The sequence below is a fragment of the Cyanistes caeruleus genome, chromosome 5 (genome assembly GCF_971803275.1).
Source record: "Cyanistes caeruleus chromosome 5, bCyaCae1.hap1.1, whole genome shotgun sequence".
NCBI classification, from domain to species: Eukaryota; Metazoa; Chordata; class Aves; order Passeriformes; family Paridae; genus Cyanistes; species Cyanistes caeruleus.
This window is the reverse complement of record NC_141705.1, coordinates 28,567,887-28,587,321: the sequence shown is the minus strand read 5'-3', so window position 1 is coordinate 28,587,321 and position 19,435 is coordinate 28,567,887. Positions and strand designations below refer to the sequence as shown.

General features: G+C 35.7%; 1 protein-coding gene across 1 annotated transcript in view; it reads left to right on the top strand.

Moving 5' to 3' along the window:
• The first annotated feature begins 2,625 nt into the window (after positions 1-2,625).
• Positions 2,626-19,435, top strand: part of SGCZ (sarcoglycan zeta) — a 255,742-nt gene continuing 238,932 nt past the window's right edge. The window contains exons 1-2 of the mRNA XM_086888323.1: positions 2,626-4,942; positions 10,290-10,398. Coding sequence (XP_086744449.1) covers positions 4,626-4,942; positions 10,290-10,398 — 426 coding nt within the window. The 5' untranslated portion in view covers positions 2,626-4,625. The remainder of the gene's footprint in view (positions 4,943-10,289; positions 10,399-19,435) is intronic.

The following is a 19,435-nucleotide window of genomic DNA, read 5'->3' as shown; positions in this document are numbered from 1 at the left end:
GGACGGTGCATGCAAATTATCCACTCATTTAATGTCTTAGCCCAGAGCTAACAGAACTGAGTTCTGTGAACTCTGTGAACAGAGTTTAAGACCAAGAATGCAACTGGAAGCTTAGGAAGCAAGTGAGAATCAAAAGAAGGATCCCCTTCATTCCCTTCCTCCAATCTTTTAGAAATGGTTCGATGTATTTCATGGCATAGGTATCAACTGTTTTCTACTATGTTTTCTCAGCGATGGAAACGTCATACTGACGGCTGCCCTACTTTCCAAGGTCATTAGTCTAGTACTGACATGTCTGTTTGAAGACCTTTACTCTGGGATTGAAAAAAGCACAGATTTTTATTTCTTTAAATTATTATTGTTTAACAGATGCATTGTTTTAAATACTGCTGTTGTGTTTCCAGTTCTCTGCATACACATTAATTACAGATGCAAGGGAAACATAGAATGACGCTACTGAATATTTTAAAAACAACCCAAAAGCCAAAACCACTTCAGCTTGAATTCATGTTATTCTGATGTTTCAATTTAACACTGCACAACAGATTGTGTCTTAGCTTAGCAAAAGATATTCTCTACTGCAGAATTGAAGACCATACTTTTCAAGTATTAAGAGCCTGTGTATCTCCCCTATAATCAGCAAAAAAATGTGTATAGAAATTGAGATCTTACCAGTGGTGATAAATCAAATAGAAAAAAAGCCCATGACTGTTATCTTTTTCCAAGTTTTAGCATTGTTTCACCAAAATTTTAAAAGAATATATACTTAAGAGAATTTAAACATACTGACTAAAAGGTAGCTAGAAGGACCCTCTTTTTTATGCCAAGGCCATTTCTCCTTGCTGACTACAGATTACTTACAAGTTATTACAGACAGGGAAATAGATTAATGTTAAAATAAATAAATCTAGTGCCTGAATCAGGAAACTGGGAAGAAAACCCGATGCTCTGAATGCCCACAGTACTTAACAGTGTGGATCACAGGATTAATTCTAACATTAAATAAAATACTTTGGTGGGTTTCTTAGAAAAAAACAGAAATTTTGTATAAAATTCAGCTATGTGCTTTTGGAAATGGAAACGCTTAGCCACATCAAAGCATCTGGCATCAACACTTCCTTGGAAGAGAAAGGAAACTGAATATGTCTATTGAATGTGAGAACAAAATATCTTCTTGGCCAAACCCAGTACAAATCATCAGTGCCAAGGCAAAGTGCTTTCAAAAAAGCTTGGCTGGAGACCACTAAGACTTATTTTAATCAGATGTAAGGAAAAAGGAACAATATCAAGCTCTTATTTCATGTTAATACTTGTCAGCTAAAACCCACCAAACAAAACCTCTGCATACTTTAAAAAAGTTTAATTGATTAAACTGTGCTGCAATTTGTCACAGAGCTGTTTAATTTCATTCTAGTTTTGATAGAACTCTTATTGAAACTGATTACCAAAAGATAATGGTTTACCCTCTGATCAGTTGTACTGTCCAGTACCTAAGTCTTTTACCTCTAAATAACTCTATTTACAATAGTTTTTAAGGTAAGCAGGAACTAAGAGCTCTGTAAAGCTGCTGAAATTTATTATGGCTGAAATGCAAGAGACCAAATCTCACAGCACACTCTCCATGCCTCAGCAAACACATTTAAATATAGATAAGAGGATAAGTTTCTAATAGAAATATACATTTTAGTGCTTATTCTCTGTTTGAACCTACAAAGATAAAGAGCTGCTGCAGAATAGACCAAAAGAACAAAGTCATGGGACACAGCAACATTCATATGAGGAGCCTAAGGCTCAGGAGCTTAGAGTATTAGTAAGAAGGGAGGAGAGGAATAGGTGAGTGCTTACGAAATAAGCTATTACTGTGCTAAGAATCTGAATCTTTTGTCTGCTTCTTCTAAACAAGCTGATAAATATACCCAGGAAAGCACTTATTGTTCCCCAGTGAAAATAATAAAATTTGCGTGTACTACTGTATCTTCCTACTTCCAGTGCCCTCCTCTGACAAAATCCAAGACTGATAACAAAATTTTCATCACGTTTTATAAAATTTCTGACCATATTTCATTTCTTATGTTCTAGTCAGTTCTAGAAATTTCATGTGTCAGTACTGAAGTAGTTCAATTATCTCCCTGTAAGGAATATGGAAACCTTTATTTTAGCATTGTTTCCAAGTACTTTTGAAATTTTGTCAAGACAAACAAAATTCCCCAAAGGAACAGAAAAATAATCAACCCACTCCCCTAATCCAGCCCCCCTTATAACATTGTGATATTACACATCTTCAGCATTAGCACTTCTAAAGAGTTATTGAGGTAAAGAGGAAAAGTTTTCCCTTTTAATTATTTTTTCTTTCATTTCAAGGCAGTCTTCCTTTCACTCAGAAGAGTTTTCTTTCACTATCCCATCCCTGTAGGGAAGTACAATTATACTTTGACATGTCTCTCTCAACTCTTCCCAGCTGTAAATGATGTTGGCAATTCCATAGGCTGTAGCTCTCTTGTGAGGCTTCCCTGCTGTTAGCTTGCTTTTTTTTTCTATCTAGTAAAACATAGTGGATTTTCTGCCTTTTTCATTATAAAAGTAATGTTATCCATGAAGTACCCTTTTACTTAAATAATCTTTTTTTTTTCATTATTGCTTTCTCTGTGATCCATTTAAAAATCAGTCTTTGTTAATGGATCTAGAGCCTCTGAACATATTTTCTAGCCTCTCTGATAGTATTCTCTGATCATCTTCTCCTTTCAGGCATGATAAAAGGAGTAAAGGATACAATCCTTATTCATCCGGAATTAGTGAAAGTGGAACGAAATGTTGAGATTTCTGTGATGATGAGAATTCTGGGGCCATTCTCCAAAGACTTCTCTCCTCTGGGTATTTTGCAGTTGCATAGACACCATCTAAGCTTCCAAAAAACTCACCTGCTCTTTAATGTAGCTCTAGGAAGAAAGCCATTAAGAGCCAAGACTGTTAGCAGAAAGCATGTCAGGCTTCTGCAAGCAGTACCAGTGCATCCCACCTAGTCAAGTGTCTGACTCACGGGTAGTCTGAAGGCTTTGTAGTATGTGATGATATGACTAATGGTGTGGTTTCCTTGTATCTTGTTTCATCCTCTCCTTGAAAAGTGAATTACACGCAAGGTGCCTTTGCCTGCAGTGTCTTTTTCTAACATTTTGTTTTGCCTTCATCTTCTCTCCTCTCTACAAAAAGAAAATTGCTTCTATATTAAGTCAAGAGATTTGTGACACTCAGCTGTTGAGAATGTTAATGCTGTTGTATCAAACTGTTTCCCATGAAAGTTTAACAAATAAAGTAATTAAAATTTCTCATGTAATCTCCATGTTTTATTACTGATTACTTTTAAAGTAGGAACTGATATGAAGAAGCCTGGTGTTACATTAAATTACATCTCAGTTTTACCCTAACCATTGTACACAATTTGAAGGCTTGCTTCAACATAGAGTCCATCAGCTAGTCCATGGTTCTAAAGTGCAGAGCATAATCGCTTCTCTGCACCTTCATGAAAGGATGCAGAACATCCAAATGTGTGAGGGATGGCAGTGTTGCAGGATTATATCATATCTCAGAGAGGGACACTTGACTTTACACTGCTGCAGTTAAATGGTGCACTAAATCTCTCCCCATCACCAGCAAAGAGCTGCCTTGCAGAATGGGAGCAATGGGGAGAAGTGGCAGATTTGTCCTGGTGTCTTTGTACATTCACCAGGGTGAGGAGACTCCCTATAGCACATCTGCTTTTTCATGTAACCAGCCCTGTGACTGCATAACAGATTTAACATTGAGTCTTCCAAAGCTGCAGACATGTTGAGATAGTCCAAGTTAGAAGTATGGTCTCTCTAAATTTCTTTCCATTTCAGCTCTAGAGGGGGAACATATTCACAAAACGTAGTAATATCCTGGGGAGCATTATGCCCTGCAGGACTCAGTAGAAAAAGGCTCATAATCCATTTGTATTAATGCTGAGTAGTATCTGTAAAGTGAGGCAACAGCCTACAGCAATAAACAGTGAACTTTGTAATCCACCAGCTCCAAACACGTTGAACTGACCAATCTGCTATGAAAACAGTAGCGTTTGCCACAAATATTTGCACATATTCGATAATACAAAATTACACGTGGCTGAAAGACTATTGATTTTTTTTTTTCCTCTGCTTGTTTTGTTTCCCTAGAACAATACATTGCACATAATGTTTTGGGGCTTGTCCCTTCTGGGAGTCCATGCTTTTTCAGATCAGACTGAGTAATTTTGAAAGTTGTTGCTGCTGTATTGATTTTCTGCCCAAATCCATTTTGCTAAGTAAACCGATGGAGGAAGTAGGGCTTGTGATCATCTCACAGACACAATAGCCAAGCCCTAGTCCTTTCCAAAACTCCGAGGCTTTATAATTTTCAAATCTTATTTTTATTAGACCTAGGTGACCTGTAAAATAGGAAAACCTCAGATCTGCTGGGTTAGATGGAATAAAAATAAACAAGTTTGCAAACCCATTTTCCCTCTCTCCCTGTGTCCTTGCAGGGGCGAGTCCTTTGCTGTAAGCTTTTACTCCGTTAACTCAGACACTCACCAGCCACAAAATTCCTCCAATCCCTTCGTGTTTCATGAGAAAATGCCTGTAGTCTATTTCCAGAAAGACCCAGCCTGCCCACACCTCTTCCCACAGGGGGCAATCCAGCTCACTGTCCCGTCCTGGGGAGCTGCTGCCTCTGTGGCTCTTGTAGGTCCCACTAAGAGGGGCGACTGCGGTGCCTCAGGGCCCAGGCCCGGCCGATGCAGCTCGCCCTCCTCTCCCCTCCCACCTCCCAGCCCCACTAAAGGCCTCCCTAGCGCTCTGCCTGCTCTGCCCCCCGCCCCAGGGACAGGGGCTCTCCGTGCAGGAAGGTCAGCCAGGGAGGCGAGCTGCGGGGGCTGTACTTTGCACAGCCGGTGAGTTACTGTGCTCCGTGTAAATGGCTGCCAGGGCACAGCAGGCCTGTTCTCCCAGGCCTGTTCACACTCCTGGGCTGTTTCCTGCTGCTATGCTTCCTGGCCTGCCCGCTGCCGCTGCTGGAGCTGCTGGTGCCTTGGTGTGCGGGTGGGAAGGGGCGCTAGGCTGCACAGCCCTCTGTGGGCAGCAGGCAAGGCATCCCTGAAAGCAGGGCAGCGGCCGAGACCAGGGCTCAGCAAGTGGCAGAGGTTGGGTGCTTTTTAAAATTGTATCTATATTTTACTTATTTTAATAATAGTGAGAGAAGAAAGAGCAGCTGCTGTTTAATTTGCAGTAACTAGAGTCCCATTGTTGAGATGTCCGTGAGTTGTGTTCCTTTCAGCATCGTGCAGAGCTCAGTGCTCTCGGGGGTAGCTGTCCCACTGAGCCCCCTTCACAGACAAGCACTGTTCCCTTACCAAGGTGCTGCACGGTGCTGATTGAGCCTCTGTTTATGCTCATGTGGAATAGTTAAGAAAGAAATTACCAAACCATTCATAGAGACCGCGGAGGATAAATATTCCACCTTTGAAATATCATTAGCTCAAATGAGTTTTTATGGTTTATTTCTTTGTGCTATTATGTATTGCATTTCTGTTTCTATGATGCCAGGTGCCAGTTCAATACTTTAAATTCACTGTATAATATTAAAGATTAACTCTGTAAAACTTATGTGTGAAAGTTTTGTAATAATGTTGGACATCGACTACTGCATTTTTTGGTCCATATAAACAACCGTGTATGTTACAATACTAAAAATATCCTGTGCTACTGGCAACTATTTTGCATATTTACTGTATTTTCCTGGCAGAGAATAGCTCAAACTTCTGAGATGTTTATTTGCATTCCATGAGTAGTGATTTATGAATTTCATGGCCTTAAATTAATTTTGGTTTTACCAACAAGAACGTTGAATTAGTTTTGTAAGCCTTCACTCATTTCATGTCTCCTGAATATAGGGATAGCACTGCTGTTTTAAAGTTCAAGTTATATCAGGAATATTCTTAAAATTTATAGTGATTTTTTTTTTTTTTAATGGTAAAGTATATCATTAGGGATCCATTTGATTTTGTAACCTGATGTCCTATGTAAAAGACTGTAGACCTCTCAGAGATACTTTGGTTAAATTAGTATGTCAAAGAAACCTTGATTTAGAAATTATTTGATTTGTGCTTTTTTTTAAATTAATTGAAAACTTAAAAAGCTCATAATCTTCAGTTTATTTAACTTTAACTAACTTAAAGCATCAATAATAACGTGTGTATTAGAAAAGTATGATGTTACAATTCTTTCAAACCAAGAATGAGTTTTTGGCAGTGGGGTGATAGAATTAAATACCTTATTTTCAGACCTGAAGCAACTTCTGCAAGGTACTGTACTAAGTCTTTTGTCTCATGACATGTATTTGAGTTTTTACCAAGTGTAGCTTCTGCAAAAATAATTTCTTTTTTTGGAGATATAAAAAAAACCCCATATCTATGTACTGTTCCTTACCTCAGCTTGCTTTTTGAAGTGCTAATTTTCTGTAGGTTCATGGCTGAGATCTTGCCAGCCAAGTTTTGAGAAACAAGTTTTAAAATCAGTAATCTTACGCAATTACATATGCAGAGTTGAAACAAATAATAAAATTTCTGTACATTGCGGGATAATTTCATAAAATCAATTTTGATTTTATTATTAGTAATTGTGAGCTGCTGTGGAGAATGTACAGAAGTGCATACAAGGGAAAAAGAGGTTTCTAAGAATGCTGCTTCAGAAGTTACAAGTGAAGCCATTTTTAAGGCCATGTCCATGGTTATTTAAAAAAAAAAAAGAAGGCAACAAGCCATTAAACTATAATCTGAGAGAGTATAGTGGCTTTGTTTAAAGGAAGGAGACATCTGACTGGAAATATTTGATGGCACCACTACTGAGTGGCATGTGACAGGAGTAGGTGAATATAGGTTACAGTCAGAAAAGATATGTTTTTACTTGCTGTCATGGGTGACATCTGTAGTTATAGGTATTTTGCTTTCAAATGCATGTTTGCTCTTTTTGTAAGCTACATAGAAATAAAATGGAGACAAGAACGGATTCTGAAACAGAAATAATGGAGACAAGGAAAGGAGAGCACGGATTCCTAACGCTATTTTATAAGTGTGGGTAGACAGAGAGAAGTATAGAGGAGTTTACTTTTGTGAGTAGTTTCAATTTAGGTGATTCCATAATTTCTTAGAACAGTTCTTCAGGGAACAGTTTACTGTAGGGTGGGAGGAGAGCTGTTTTTTGCATTGCCATGATACTCTCCTGTAACATAATCTGTTATGTGTGGTCACAGTGAAGGTTTAGCCAGCTTGAGCAAAGTGGGGAGGAGGAAGCCCTGACTGTTTGCAGGCCAGAAGCAGGAAAGTTGTTTTTCATCCCCTGAAGGAGTGACATAACCCATCAATATTCTTAGCTAAGGCTTCACAGCTTCTCACTTTGTGAAGCCTAAGCTGAACATCAGTGGGAGGTTTCAGTCAAATGAATGACACGGGTCTTTGCTTTGATGAAAGTCTATTTGTAAAGACTGCTTTAGAGAGGAGGAGGATGGATTTGAGGTGGCCAGGGTCCAGCATCAGGTAGGTTTTTTTCTTAGTGGTTGGGGAAGAGAAAATGACTGTAAAGCAAGTGACTAGGTGGCACTTACTGGTTGGCTACATAACCGTGATGTTTATTTTGATGTATGAGGAAAAGGTGGACTGTGGTCATCTTAACATTTAAACATTTTAATCTGTGGATTTCATAAGCCACTCACTTGTCTAGTTATTACAAATGTTTTTGGCCCCTAATTTCTTTTAATCTGATTATTTGAGAGGAGGTGTAATGCCATGACATACTTAAGGACTTACACTGTTTTTAAGTGTAATTCCTTTAGTGAAAAGTTCTAAATTTTGATTTTTCTATGAATAAAATAATTTTTTGTTATTCTGTTTGCTTATGCATAGGGCTCAGATTTTTGTTAGTCATCGTCTTACTTCTTTGTGTCCTAGCTGGCCAGGAAACATAAAATTTCTCTCTCACTCTTCTTCTCCCACTTTAAATGGAGTGACAAAACTGTTCCTCCAAATCCAGGAGCTGTGTTGAACAACCATCTGCCCATCAAGAACAGCTTTTTTTTTTCTATTGATTGCAGACTTCACTCTTTTATAGCACAAAGCATACTGCAACATTTTCTTTTCCAGATGGAAATTGCATTATTTACATTTTTCTCTGTTTTCTCAAGAAGGCATGAGTACAAAGCTGTGTTATTTATTGTAACACCATTGGTAGAACGGACTTAGCCAGCCCATTTGCATTTCTGAAATATAGCCCATGTCTCTCCATTCATTATTGCTTAATTTTCATAGAAAATATCCTAGAGAGCTAATTTTCTGGTAGTTCAGAACAGTTAATTCTAACTTACTACTGCAGCATCACAGGGATTAGTGAGGTTGGATCTCAAAACCAGAGTAAGTATAGATGTAATGCTCTGCTGGTCTGCAGTGAGCTGAAATCAGTGTCCTATGTGATGACTCTTAACAAGAACTAGTGTTTGTCCTGAGTTGTTTGAGGATCATCAGTATAGTATGTTAAAAGGGAGAAGCTATAATACAAAAAGGAATTTCTACATTTCTAATGAGAATGGCTACTAATAGCTGAATTTCCCCATATCTTAAAGACTTCATTTCTACATTCTGTTGCAACTCTGTAGAGAGAAGCTAGAAGGTATCTTAATCTCAGAGCAGCAGGTTGTTCCACTGCAGCTCGGGTGAGAGAAATGCGTTCTCTAGGCCGAGAGTACAAACCAAGCTAGGGTTAAGTACCCAGACCGTTTGGCTTGGTGCACTTTTAGGTACAAAGTTTTTAAGACATGACCTTTGTCTACCCCTACTGCCAGCAGCATGTCCTAGCTCTGAAAGTATTTGGGTTCTGAAGCTCCCCTGAAACCCAAATACTCTTGGTGCTCCGGGAGTTGAACAGTGGGGAAGGCAGTGGTTTGTTCTGCAAGATGCTCCTCTACTGTGCCAGGTAAATCTGTACTCAGCATGTCTATTGTCAGGCAATGCCTGACATGTATAGAAACAAACACCAGTTTGCCATCAATTGACAACAAAAATCATTCATTGTCATTAAATGAAACATCTAATTCATTTTGTCTAAAAAGCATTGTATATATTTAGGAAAAGCTGAAGTCCTTTAATATACTCTTAACATTTTTAGAGAGGCAATGGATAAATTCAGAAATACTTAAATACACAAACTGTTTTTTAACTAGCAGTTCAGATTTTTATGAGAAATTGATTTATGAAGACTGTAAAACAAAACAATATTGCCACCAGGGAGCTGAATTCTTGTAGTTGATACGTTACAACCAAGATGTATCAAGGCAGTGTTTTGCCAGATTTTGTATGCTTATTAAGTATTATTAGAAATTATTTATCACAGATATCACAAAACCCTTAAATAAAGTGATATGATGAAATCAATTTTGAATAGCTGCTAACATTTGCCTTTGAACATTGTTAGCTTGCTTTGGGAACAGCATGGCTGGAACACCCTTTGTGTTTTGCACACCTGTGGTCCCCACAGCTATGGCTGGGAGGCAGCTCATTCAGTTTTATTATGCAGGTGTTCTTGTGGTGTTTATCCTGTTACTCAAACTTATGTATAGGAGCGGAAATGGCTGCTAATCATCTGGGCTGAGGAAACATAAAAAGCAGCATAAAACTATGATTTTGATTGAACAGATCCATCAAATACCACTTTGAATTTGCAGTGAGTGGGAGGGCATGTGCATTTCTGCATAAGCCTTAGGAATAAGTTTTGTGCAGCAAATGTAATTATGGATATTTATATCAAGAGTTGACATTCTGGAAATCACACTCTTTTATGATAGTTTTTTACTGTCCAGTCCATATACCAGAACTGTTAAGAAGAAAATTTTAAAGGCTCACCACAAAACACCAGCAGTTGCAAATTCAAAGACTATATTAATGAAATAAATGTTAAGCATGGCACTGTGTTTTTAAATGCATAAATGTGTATGATTATATTGAGGGTAATTGGTATGTGAAAATAGCATAATGATGTTGATCTTAAGGCTGACATTTAATATATCATTTAAATGAGACAAATCAGTTTTATTTTGTATCTTGCTTGTTTCATAACCAATATTACACTTGAAAAATTGAAAATTCTTGTGGTGTTAAGAATTTTGGGCTTCCTAACGTTTATCTGTAATCAGTTACAAGACCTGTTTTTTCTTCTCTCATCCACCACCTATCTCTCTCTTTCCATCCTCACCAGTTTCATCAATTCCTTGGGTTTGTTGAGTATGTTCACCATACCTCTTCTAGTCCAAGAATATTATTTTTGCTTGCAGAAGTTTGTGGACAGGTGTAGCCAGCATATGAAGGTATGTCACACATTTTAGAAATTAGTAATAGCAATAAGATAAAATGTTAAGTAATTAAAAATGTGGTAACAACCATGTTTTTAGTTAGCTAATCAGCTGAAGGCCATATCACTGTGATATCTTTTGAACTATTACTTCTGTTAATAATGTTTTCTCATGCTGTAGATAAACCTTATGTTACACATGTATGTTTTGAAAGACTGTAATCAGTCTGTGAATTTCTGACCTATAAGACTGAAGACTTGATCACTGGACAATATCCTTTCCTTACTAACGCATAGTACACAGTGTTTCATTTATGAAATGCAATATCCCTCATCATCTTGAGTTACTTGGAACAGCTTTTACCATAGACGTATTAATCCCTAGCTGATGATTTTATTAAGAAATTGCGAACAATTATTGATGATTAAAAAAAGAAAAGTGAAAGGGAATCCAGAAAAAAACCCCAAAAAACCCTGCAACCCATTTTGTATAATCATTTCTTAAATTTAGGATCTCACAACACTAGACTGTAGTCTTTGCTTCAGTTTTAATTCTCTCTATGATGTATTTAGATACTTCATGATTAAAATTTAGCTCACCAAAAATTGTAATTTATGTCCAACCAATGTTTTATAGAAGTGACTTTTGAGTTATCAACTATTAATATTGAAGTGAATATTTCAGTAACTTAATACTGTTATGAGTTGTCATTGTCCCAACTGAAAAATATCCAAAGGTTAAGTAACTGTGAATAACAGACAAAAGAAATAATAGCAACTTAGCATCATTTTGCCTGGTCATCCTTTGTCACAGATCTTAAAGAACCTGTGCCTCTTGTAATGAGTTTTATCTGAAACAATGTTCTTGGCTTCATAAAAGAAACTTTAATCTTGACTTGTGAGCCTTCATGACTGGTACCTTTTACTATGTACTTTCCTCTGCTGACAAGTGTACGTGCTATATTGTTGCACATGAATGCTATACCTGGATTGAAAGCAAAATCTGTTTTGTTTTTCTTTATTTTTCCCCTTTTCATAGTTCTACCAGAAAGTTTATGCCTAATATTCCTCAAATAACTTATTTTAGCTTTGTTTCTATGTGTCTATAAGAGCTGAGTCAACTCAACTGTTCATGTTTTGTCAGTTTTCTACTAATTCATAAAGCTGAATGTTTACTGCGAGAGCCCAAGAAATCTGGCTATGTGTGTTTGATTGCTGATGCACACATCTCTAGTTTGCAATGATGAGCATTTGTGTATACTGAAATAGTTACACATAAATATACCTGCATTTTTTGTATTTATATATGCATACCCTTCTGTACTACCTTCTCACCTATTCATGTAGTGATGAAAAAGTTTTTACTTAATTTCATCAAGTAAAGCCATCAGTTTTCAACAAATGCCAAAATATAGGCATTTCAGATTCAGGTAATCTTGAATCATTGTCTCTCTGAATATATTAATGTTTGTATATATGAACTTATGCATAAAAATACCCAAAACTGTGTAATGGCAAGTTGAGTGCAAATGGTGGAGTTTTTGATTTAATTTGGTAGGTTATCAATAGCTGGAGTTTAAAAAAATGATACAAAAACAATGATATCAGATGTGATATTTAGTATGGTATAATGATATTAATTAAATTATATCAAAACATAAATTATGCTAGAGGTATAAAATATGTAATTTGTGTACATTTTGGATAAAATCAAGAAATATGCCCTGAGTGAGACTTTTTCTTCTCTGGTTGATCTATTAAGGTTTGAAATTCCTTTTCATCAGCAGATTTACTTTCATACCTTTGTCTAGAGAATTAGAAAGGGAAATCAATTCACATTTGAATGCACTTCATTATTGGTAATATGCAAAGTATTAAGTGGCAGAACTGTATTATTGTACTGTGATAGTTTTTCTGAATCTAATCTTTTAATGTTTTATTTAAATTCTGGGCTGATACATTTTTGTATCACTATATATTGTGTTGACTGGAAAGTATTGTGTGAACCGGATACATACAGGTAACACCAAGATGGCCATGGTCCACAGCTGAAGTGTGAAGAAAAGATTTATTCCATAATTTTGCTGGCAAAACAGGGACACATGCACAGCTAAGCTTATGTCATCTTAGCAGGGGCAAAAAGCTCTCAGGCTGTTTCCTGGCTCACGTACCAGAGAGGTCTGGCACAGGCACAGTTCTTCACATGGCTGTGTTTTATGATCTCCAAGCTTCTTATCTCCTTTCCCCTCTTAATGCGCCTATGAACGACGCTTCTTATGTCTTTTACAGAATTCTGTTACATGACTTTTCAAGACAGACAGAAGCAGTGAATTTTCCCAGACTGATTATTCTTAGCAGTCCCCCAGTTGTAAGGTCATCTAGAGCAAAAACAATTCTGAAAACAAGGCTTTCTCCTCCCTAGTCTTCCAGTTTTAACACTTTCCTCCCCATAATAACCAGGAAAATACGTAGTCAAGAACTTTTTGTCGAACTGATGGAACACATTAGTAACAAATTATTTGGTGTAAGGTACCTAAGTTTAAGCATGATCTATTTATACTTAAATGAAGAAACTGGATTCTCTATAATATTCCTTATAATACAAGGCAAGAACATATAGTTCTATATGCCAATTATTTCTTCAAATTCAGGCTGACAATGTATAATCTTGTTATGAATAATTTGAAAGACTGGATCTTTTCCAACCTAAATAATTCTGTGACTGTATCATGTTACTAAAGCAGAACTATTCAGTATTGATTTAAATGTGGGGAAACTTTATTATATATCTCAATATTACTATTTTTTTTTCCTTCAGAATTGTTGAAATATAGGTAACTGTGTTTATAACTGCACTTGAGTGATGCAATATAAGGAAAATTCACTCTTTGGTTTCTCTGGAAAGGAGTGGATTGCACAAAACCATTAGGAACAACTACAGTTTCTGTCTCCAGATTAATATTATAAATTTTTCTTGATTTAGGACTGAAAAATATGACAATTTGATGGCTGATTTTTGACATTCAGAAAACTCAGAACCAAGAAAATGATAGAATGGAGTTGTAAATGGTGTAAGCAGAAGAATATTTAAATATTCTTGAAGTAGAAGTTTGAAAATAGAAAAATGTGATTGATTTTGAGTCTAGCAAGCAAAGTAGCTGGTTGTATCATTGTTTTTATAGCTTTTCAAACAAGGTAGGCTAGTCTAATTATCAGAAAAGGCTTGTTTTATAACATGGGAAAAAAAATCAGTGGCACTGCATACTGTACTTAGTCATTCAAGCTTACATCTGAGCTTGACTGAGCTAATCTTCAGTCAAAGAGAAGCTCATGTCATGATATGCAACAGCAACAATGTATAAGACTATAATATATATATGTAAGAAATCTGATCTTCCACAGGTCGTTGTCTTGAAGAAGGGCAATACAAAATGAAATGAGGCACTGTGACTTCATGCTCCAAAATAGATAGTGTTCGAGTCTTTAGGGATTGCTGCACTCAAATTTCTCTTGATATTCAAAACCCACAGTGAATAACACATACAAAGAATAATGTTCCTCAGGTCTTAACACTATACTTATATGGGTGAAAACACAGTTTCTTTACGGTGTCTTTATGTAGGAGAGCTTTATGGAGGGCATAGAAATTACATTCATGCTTCTATTAAAACAAAAATATTTATAAGGCATTTCCTGTTGTTTTTTGATTTTTATTTTTTTTATTCTCCAACTGTGACTGAGCATAACAAGCTGGAAAGAATGACAGGAAGCTGGTTTTGGAAGGATAGCAAAGAACAGATGTTATTAAAGGGCAGTGATAAAGCTTAAGATGGAATATGCCTCATGCATGGGGGGTACTTGTTCCTCATTCAATATATTTAGGATTTTATATAGGGTTTTCTTTGGGGTTTTTTTTAAAATTTTTTTTGTTGTTTTTTTTTGGTCTAGTTTTGTTTGTTTATTTTTTTGTTGTATTTTGATTTTGTTTTAAATCTGTTTAGGTATTTCATTTCACAGAAGTCTATACAGACAGTAGAGAGAAAGGTGTTCATGTCTCCTGTTTTGTACATCTCCCTAAATTGCTGCTGTTGCAGAAATCTGTTTCCTTTCTACATCTTCACTACTGCACTACTACTCCACTACTACCTTATTTTCAGACTTCCTACTTTCAGAAAAGAAAAGGCATTTGTCAGATGTGTTCCAAACTGTTAAGGAACTGTCTGAGACTAGAGTGGGGGGGTATGTAGGGAGTCAAGTGGAGCCCCTCTTGCTTCACAGGAGCTGCCCTGTTGTGAAGGGACTTCAATCTCAGCAGTTAAAGTTCCAGATGTTGAGAGTGTGACTCCTGGAATTGCTCCTGGGTGGTCAGACAGGAAAGTTTCCTTAACAAGATGCATTGCTGAGCCTGTTTATTATCTAGAGTCTGTCATGCTTTGCAACTCAATAAATCATAGGTAATTAAATATACTCATTTAGTAGCTACTTGAATTCACACTGATGATGTGATTAGATGTAATGACTCAAACCATTGTGCAAAAATGGTCAATAACCTAAAGACAAGGGAAAAACCACAAATGTTTACAAGGTAATGTGTAGGCATAAGGCTGTGGGATGAACAGTTCATCATTGCTCTATCTTGCTTTTTCTAGGTATTGTGTACTTCAATACCAAGTTTTTTTTTACTTTTTCAGTAAAAAAATAAAAACCTTCACATTCTCTTAAGAACCTATATGTCAGATGTTTTAGAAATATTCAGAAAAGCAAAAATACTCTAGAAAAAAATGTAAGATTTTTCCCAGTGATATTCCTCATTAGGAAGAACTGTATGAAAATTGCTCTTTTGTTTACTAATTGCAAGTATGAACCTTGAGCATATAAAAGGCTTTTAATCTCTGGCTGCTGGGTCACTCTTCCTTGAATTTCAGGTTGTGACCAACTTGATCTCTTACAAAGATCTGTAGAAGATCACAGTGCCCCTATATTGTCAGTGTCTTTCATACACTTTCGTAATTGCTACAATATGGGCTTCAACAGCAGCTTCTTATTTCATCTTTGATCCACAAGTTAGGTCTTCTACATCTGAGTGTAAATGAGCAATGATGATAGGTTCTGTGCTGGTCTCATTTGCTAATACAAAGTTTATTTAAAAAAATTATGAAATGCAAGCCTTCTCTAGTCAGTAAGCATTATTCATAACTTACTCTATCAACTCTTGTACTTTCTTTGATAATTTTGCATTGAAATTGTAATGTTTTCCAATGTATGCTGGATGTATAATGTTTGTCACTTTATGAAGCCTATCTTACATAAAATTTTTGTGTGTGGTTTAGAGTTGTTAAAATGATCAAAAGTTTGAAAGATAGTCAATTGAAGATGTTGCTCTAGTTGGAAGAAGAAGTATAAAAGATAATGTGGTGTTTTTCTCCCCCCTCACCCTCTGTTTCTAAAGAAGGAGAGTCTTTTATTGTTGCTAACACTAATGTCTAGAAGAAAGGATATTTAAATCCTGTGCATCTCTTTCTGATACCCATTCATCTTCTATCACACTCTTTAAGGACAGTAAGTCCTAATGAATTATTTACTATTTAATGCCATGTAATATTTTCCTGTTTTGTCTCCTTTCAATAAGGAAGGTGAATTGATTCCCGGATCAGTTCTTACTGCACTGCTCTGGCTTTTGGATGAAGTCTTAAAAACAAATTTTGCAGGTGTTTTCATATTAAGAGGTCATGGATTTTGCTGACAATTACATTTGCATGGCAAGATGCAGTAATTTGTTTATTTTATATTGAATGCTAAATTTTGCTGTAGATTATACCCAGAGTTAAAGTTAGTCAGTCTCACAGTTTAAAATAAAGGTTACCCTTTGACATTCATATTAGCTGAATAACAAGAGTTCAAGGGTGCAGGGCTTCTTCAAGAGATAATGTGTTAATGATTTAATTTAATAAGTATTGTCATAATTTTTAAAATAAAAATGATAACAATACTAGATCTCAAATGTATGCCTTAGATCTGATATTTGTGTCCAGACATCTGCAAAAAATAGGTGTAAGCTGATTTTTAATTCTGTTTCTTAAGTCCATTTGAGGAACAGCTCACAAAGAATAATAACAGCAGATTTCATATTTAAGAAAAATACACTTTCAATTTAGTTTATAATGATGCTTTATGAGAAGCTCCTGTTATTAAACAAGTCAGTTTGATTTCTTTTAGTTTTCTGTTATTAAGTGTTCTATTCATGTGTTGAAGGACAGGGAGGTAGGGGAAGACTTTTTCTTCATAGAAAATAATGAATGTGAGTAGGCACTTAAAACAGTGGCTTGTTACCTATATGTAAGGTTTTCTCTAGATTGAAAGAGACATAGCTACCATAATTAAAGATGCACTTGAAAAGCTGCCTGTCACAAAAATTTTTTAGTTCTGATTTTGTTAGTTTAAAAGTGTGTATATAAGAAAGTAGTAAAAACATTTTGACTTGACTTACACTAGTCAGTAAAAAGATTGTATATTTTATATAGAAGAAACTTTCTGAATGTTTTGAACATTATTTTTCAGAAGGGTGTTTTCCTACTTTTGAATGTTTTGGTCCATTAATAGGTCATAAAATAAAAAGGTCATTCTCATATTAAAAAGTTAAGTTGCATTGTATCTGTCGTAGTACCTGTATCACAGTATTTGTCCCTTTTCCATACCTCTCCTGTGCTTTAGAAAGATTTTAACATGGAAAAGTAAGAGAGGGACCTCTGTTCAGAATCCCTGAATATATGTCTCAGTATAAAGGAAATATCTGTGTATTCTAAGTGTGAGTTTAATGAACATGGAAGGGCTGTTGTATTGTGAGTGCTCTCACCTCCAAACCATAGAGCGTGTTGGGTTCTTTGGTTGGTTGGTTGGTTTTGGTTTTGTTGGCATTTTTTGGTTTTTTTTCCTAGATCAGACTTATTGTAGAGGCTCGGGGATTAAAGGTATTCAGGCTGGAATTCAGGAACAAAGATACAGACAGAACATCATGGGAGGAAAGACCTAAAGAAGCAATCTTACAAAAGTAATATATTGTCTTCTCACAATCATTTAAATATTAAAAAGTAAAGTTCATTAAAAAGCTGGGTATGAAAGCTTTAGTAAATCTTTAGTTGAATTGAAAGGTGTATTCTCCTGCTTCTTCAGAGGGCTAAAAATTTCGGATGGATTATTTTTGCAGAATTTCTGCTTTAAAAATACATTTTGGTTTAATCAGTGGTTTAATTCACTGTGACCAGCACCAGTTGAGACAGAGCTCTTTTACTTTCTCCCCTAAAATGCCAGGCTGTCCAAAGAACAATGACTTGTACATGTTTAACACTGTTAACTGTATTTTCTGTTGTAAAACGTAACTGGTAAGTTGTGAATACTCCTAATAAGTTCTTAAAAATGAGAACTGAAATGCTTGCTCAGAAATGCACTGTGTTGAATGAAGAATAGTAGGATTCCTCAGAATAAGAATGGAAGAAAAAAATTGCATATAATTTGTAAGAGCTTCTGAAAAATAATGTTAATTTAGCCTACTTAGCAGAAAAGTAATTAAAATTCCACAGTATGTGATGTTGCCTCTTTTTATAAATTGCTTTTGTAAAATATCTTCTATTTGCTTCCTATGAAGGCATGTTTCATGGATTTACATCAGGCAGAGGCACCCTGCCTGTCTATCCAAACATCACAATATTCTACTCAAACGTCTTTCACAACCTGCAGTGACCTATTGTTCATTTTATGGCTTTCAGCTCCTGGGAGGAGTAGGTTAGAGACCATCACAGAGGGATGTTCTGTGAAAGTGGTAACATTGATTTAGATAATTGCAATTTATTGCTTTTAAGGCTACCATTCTGACTTCAATGCACTTTGCTAGATCAGAAACAGCTAGTGACAAAAGCTGTAACTTTTCCTCTGATTGCAGTGCACGAGAGCTGTTCCTCTTCAGTTTTTGTAGAGGAGTCCTGTGATGTTCCAGATGGGCTTTGCTAGGACAGTAGGTAAAACCTGAAAAGGCTTCATTGTACAGGGTAAAAACTTGTTACCTTTATTATAGTTCAGTTCAAATGGTGCATGGTAATTAAATAGAAGGAATGATAAATCAGTAAGACTAGACATCATTTGCAAAAAAATTGTATTTGAAAATGGGACTTCCAGTTTGACAAAACATGGAAATTGTTTGAACATGGCCTATGAGCTTGTTTCAATCCTAAACAGTATACTCCAGAAGTAGATATCAGTGGATTATTTCAGCATTCCTCTGTAAGTCATATGTATGAACATGGAGTCAGAAGATAGGAGCAGTGCTGAAAATTAGCTGAATCTACATCTTCTTTTCAACATATACAGTTATAAAACGGTAAAAAATTGCAGAGATTTATCTTCCTCAACTACTTTATTACAATTTTGTTTGGTTGACTTGAAAATATAATTTTGCAAATTTTTTTTTTGACCAGGAAATCTTAAAAATAAGTAAAAGATTTTTTGTTTCCATTTTTTCAGGTTTGATTTACTCAGAAATGGTAGTCGTGTCTTCCCATTATATAAGTCAAAATGGAACCTGTTTCATGTGTGACTTTAAGAAAGGTTGCTATGCTTCAGTAGATAAAATAGATAAAGGTGTGTCTTTTTATGTTGTTAAATAGGAATTGTTAGAATATAGTGTAAACTATTTTTATTTAAGAGTAGAATTTATTTTAAGGATTTTGTATTTGATGTAAAAGTCAGAGGTCATTAATAGAAAATTGTACCTGCTTAATCATGTGTGGGAATTGGAATCCAGCTATTTGATTATTTCTTTTACAAGACTTTCCTTTAATTTTGAAGCTCTGTGGTCTCTTCTTTCTTCAGGAAATGTATACTAAATATTTTTCTGCAGAATTTACATAAATAGCAGATTTCATTCAGTGGTTAAAAAATTAACTAATTGTCTTTTGTTTTTATAGAGTTCTGTGTGTTTTTGGTAAAACAAATGATCCTTTAGGAATAATTTAGTCAACTTAGTAAGGCCTTTAGATCTTTTAAAAGAAAGCACACCACTA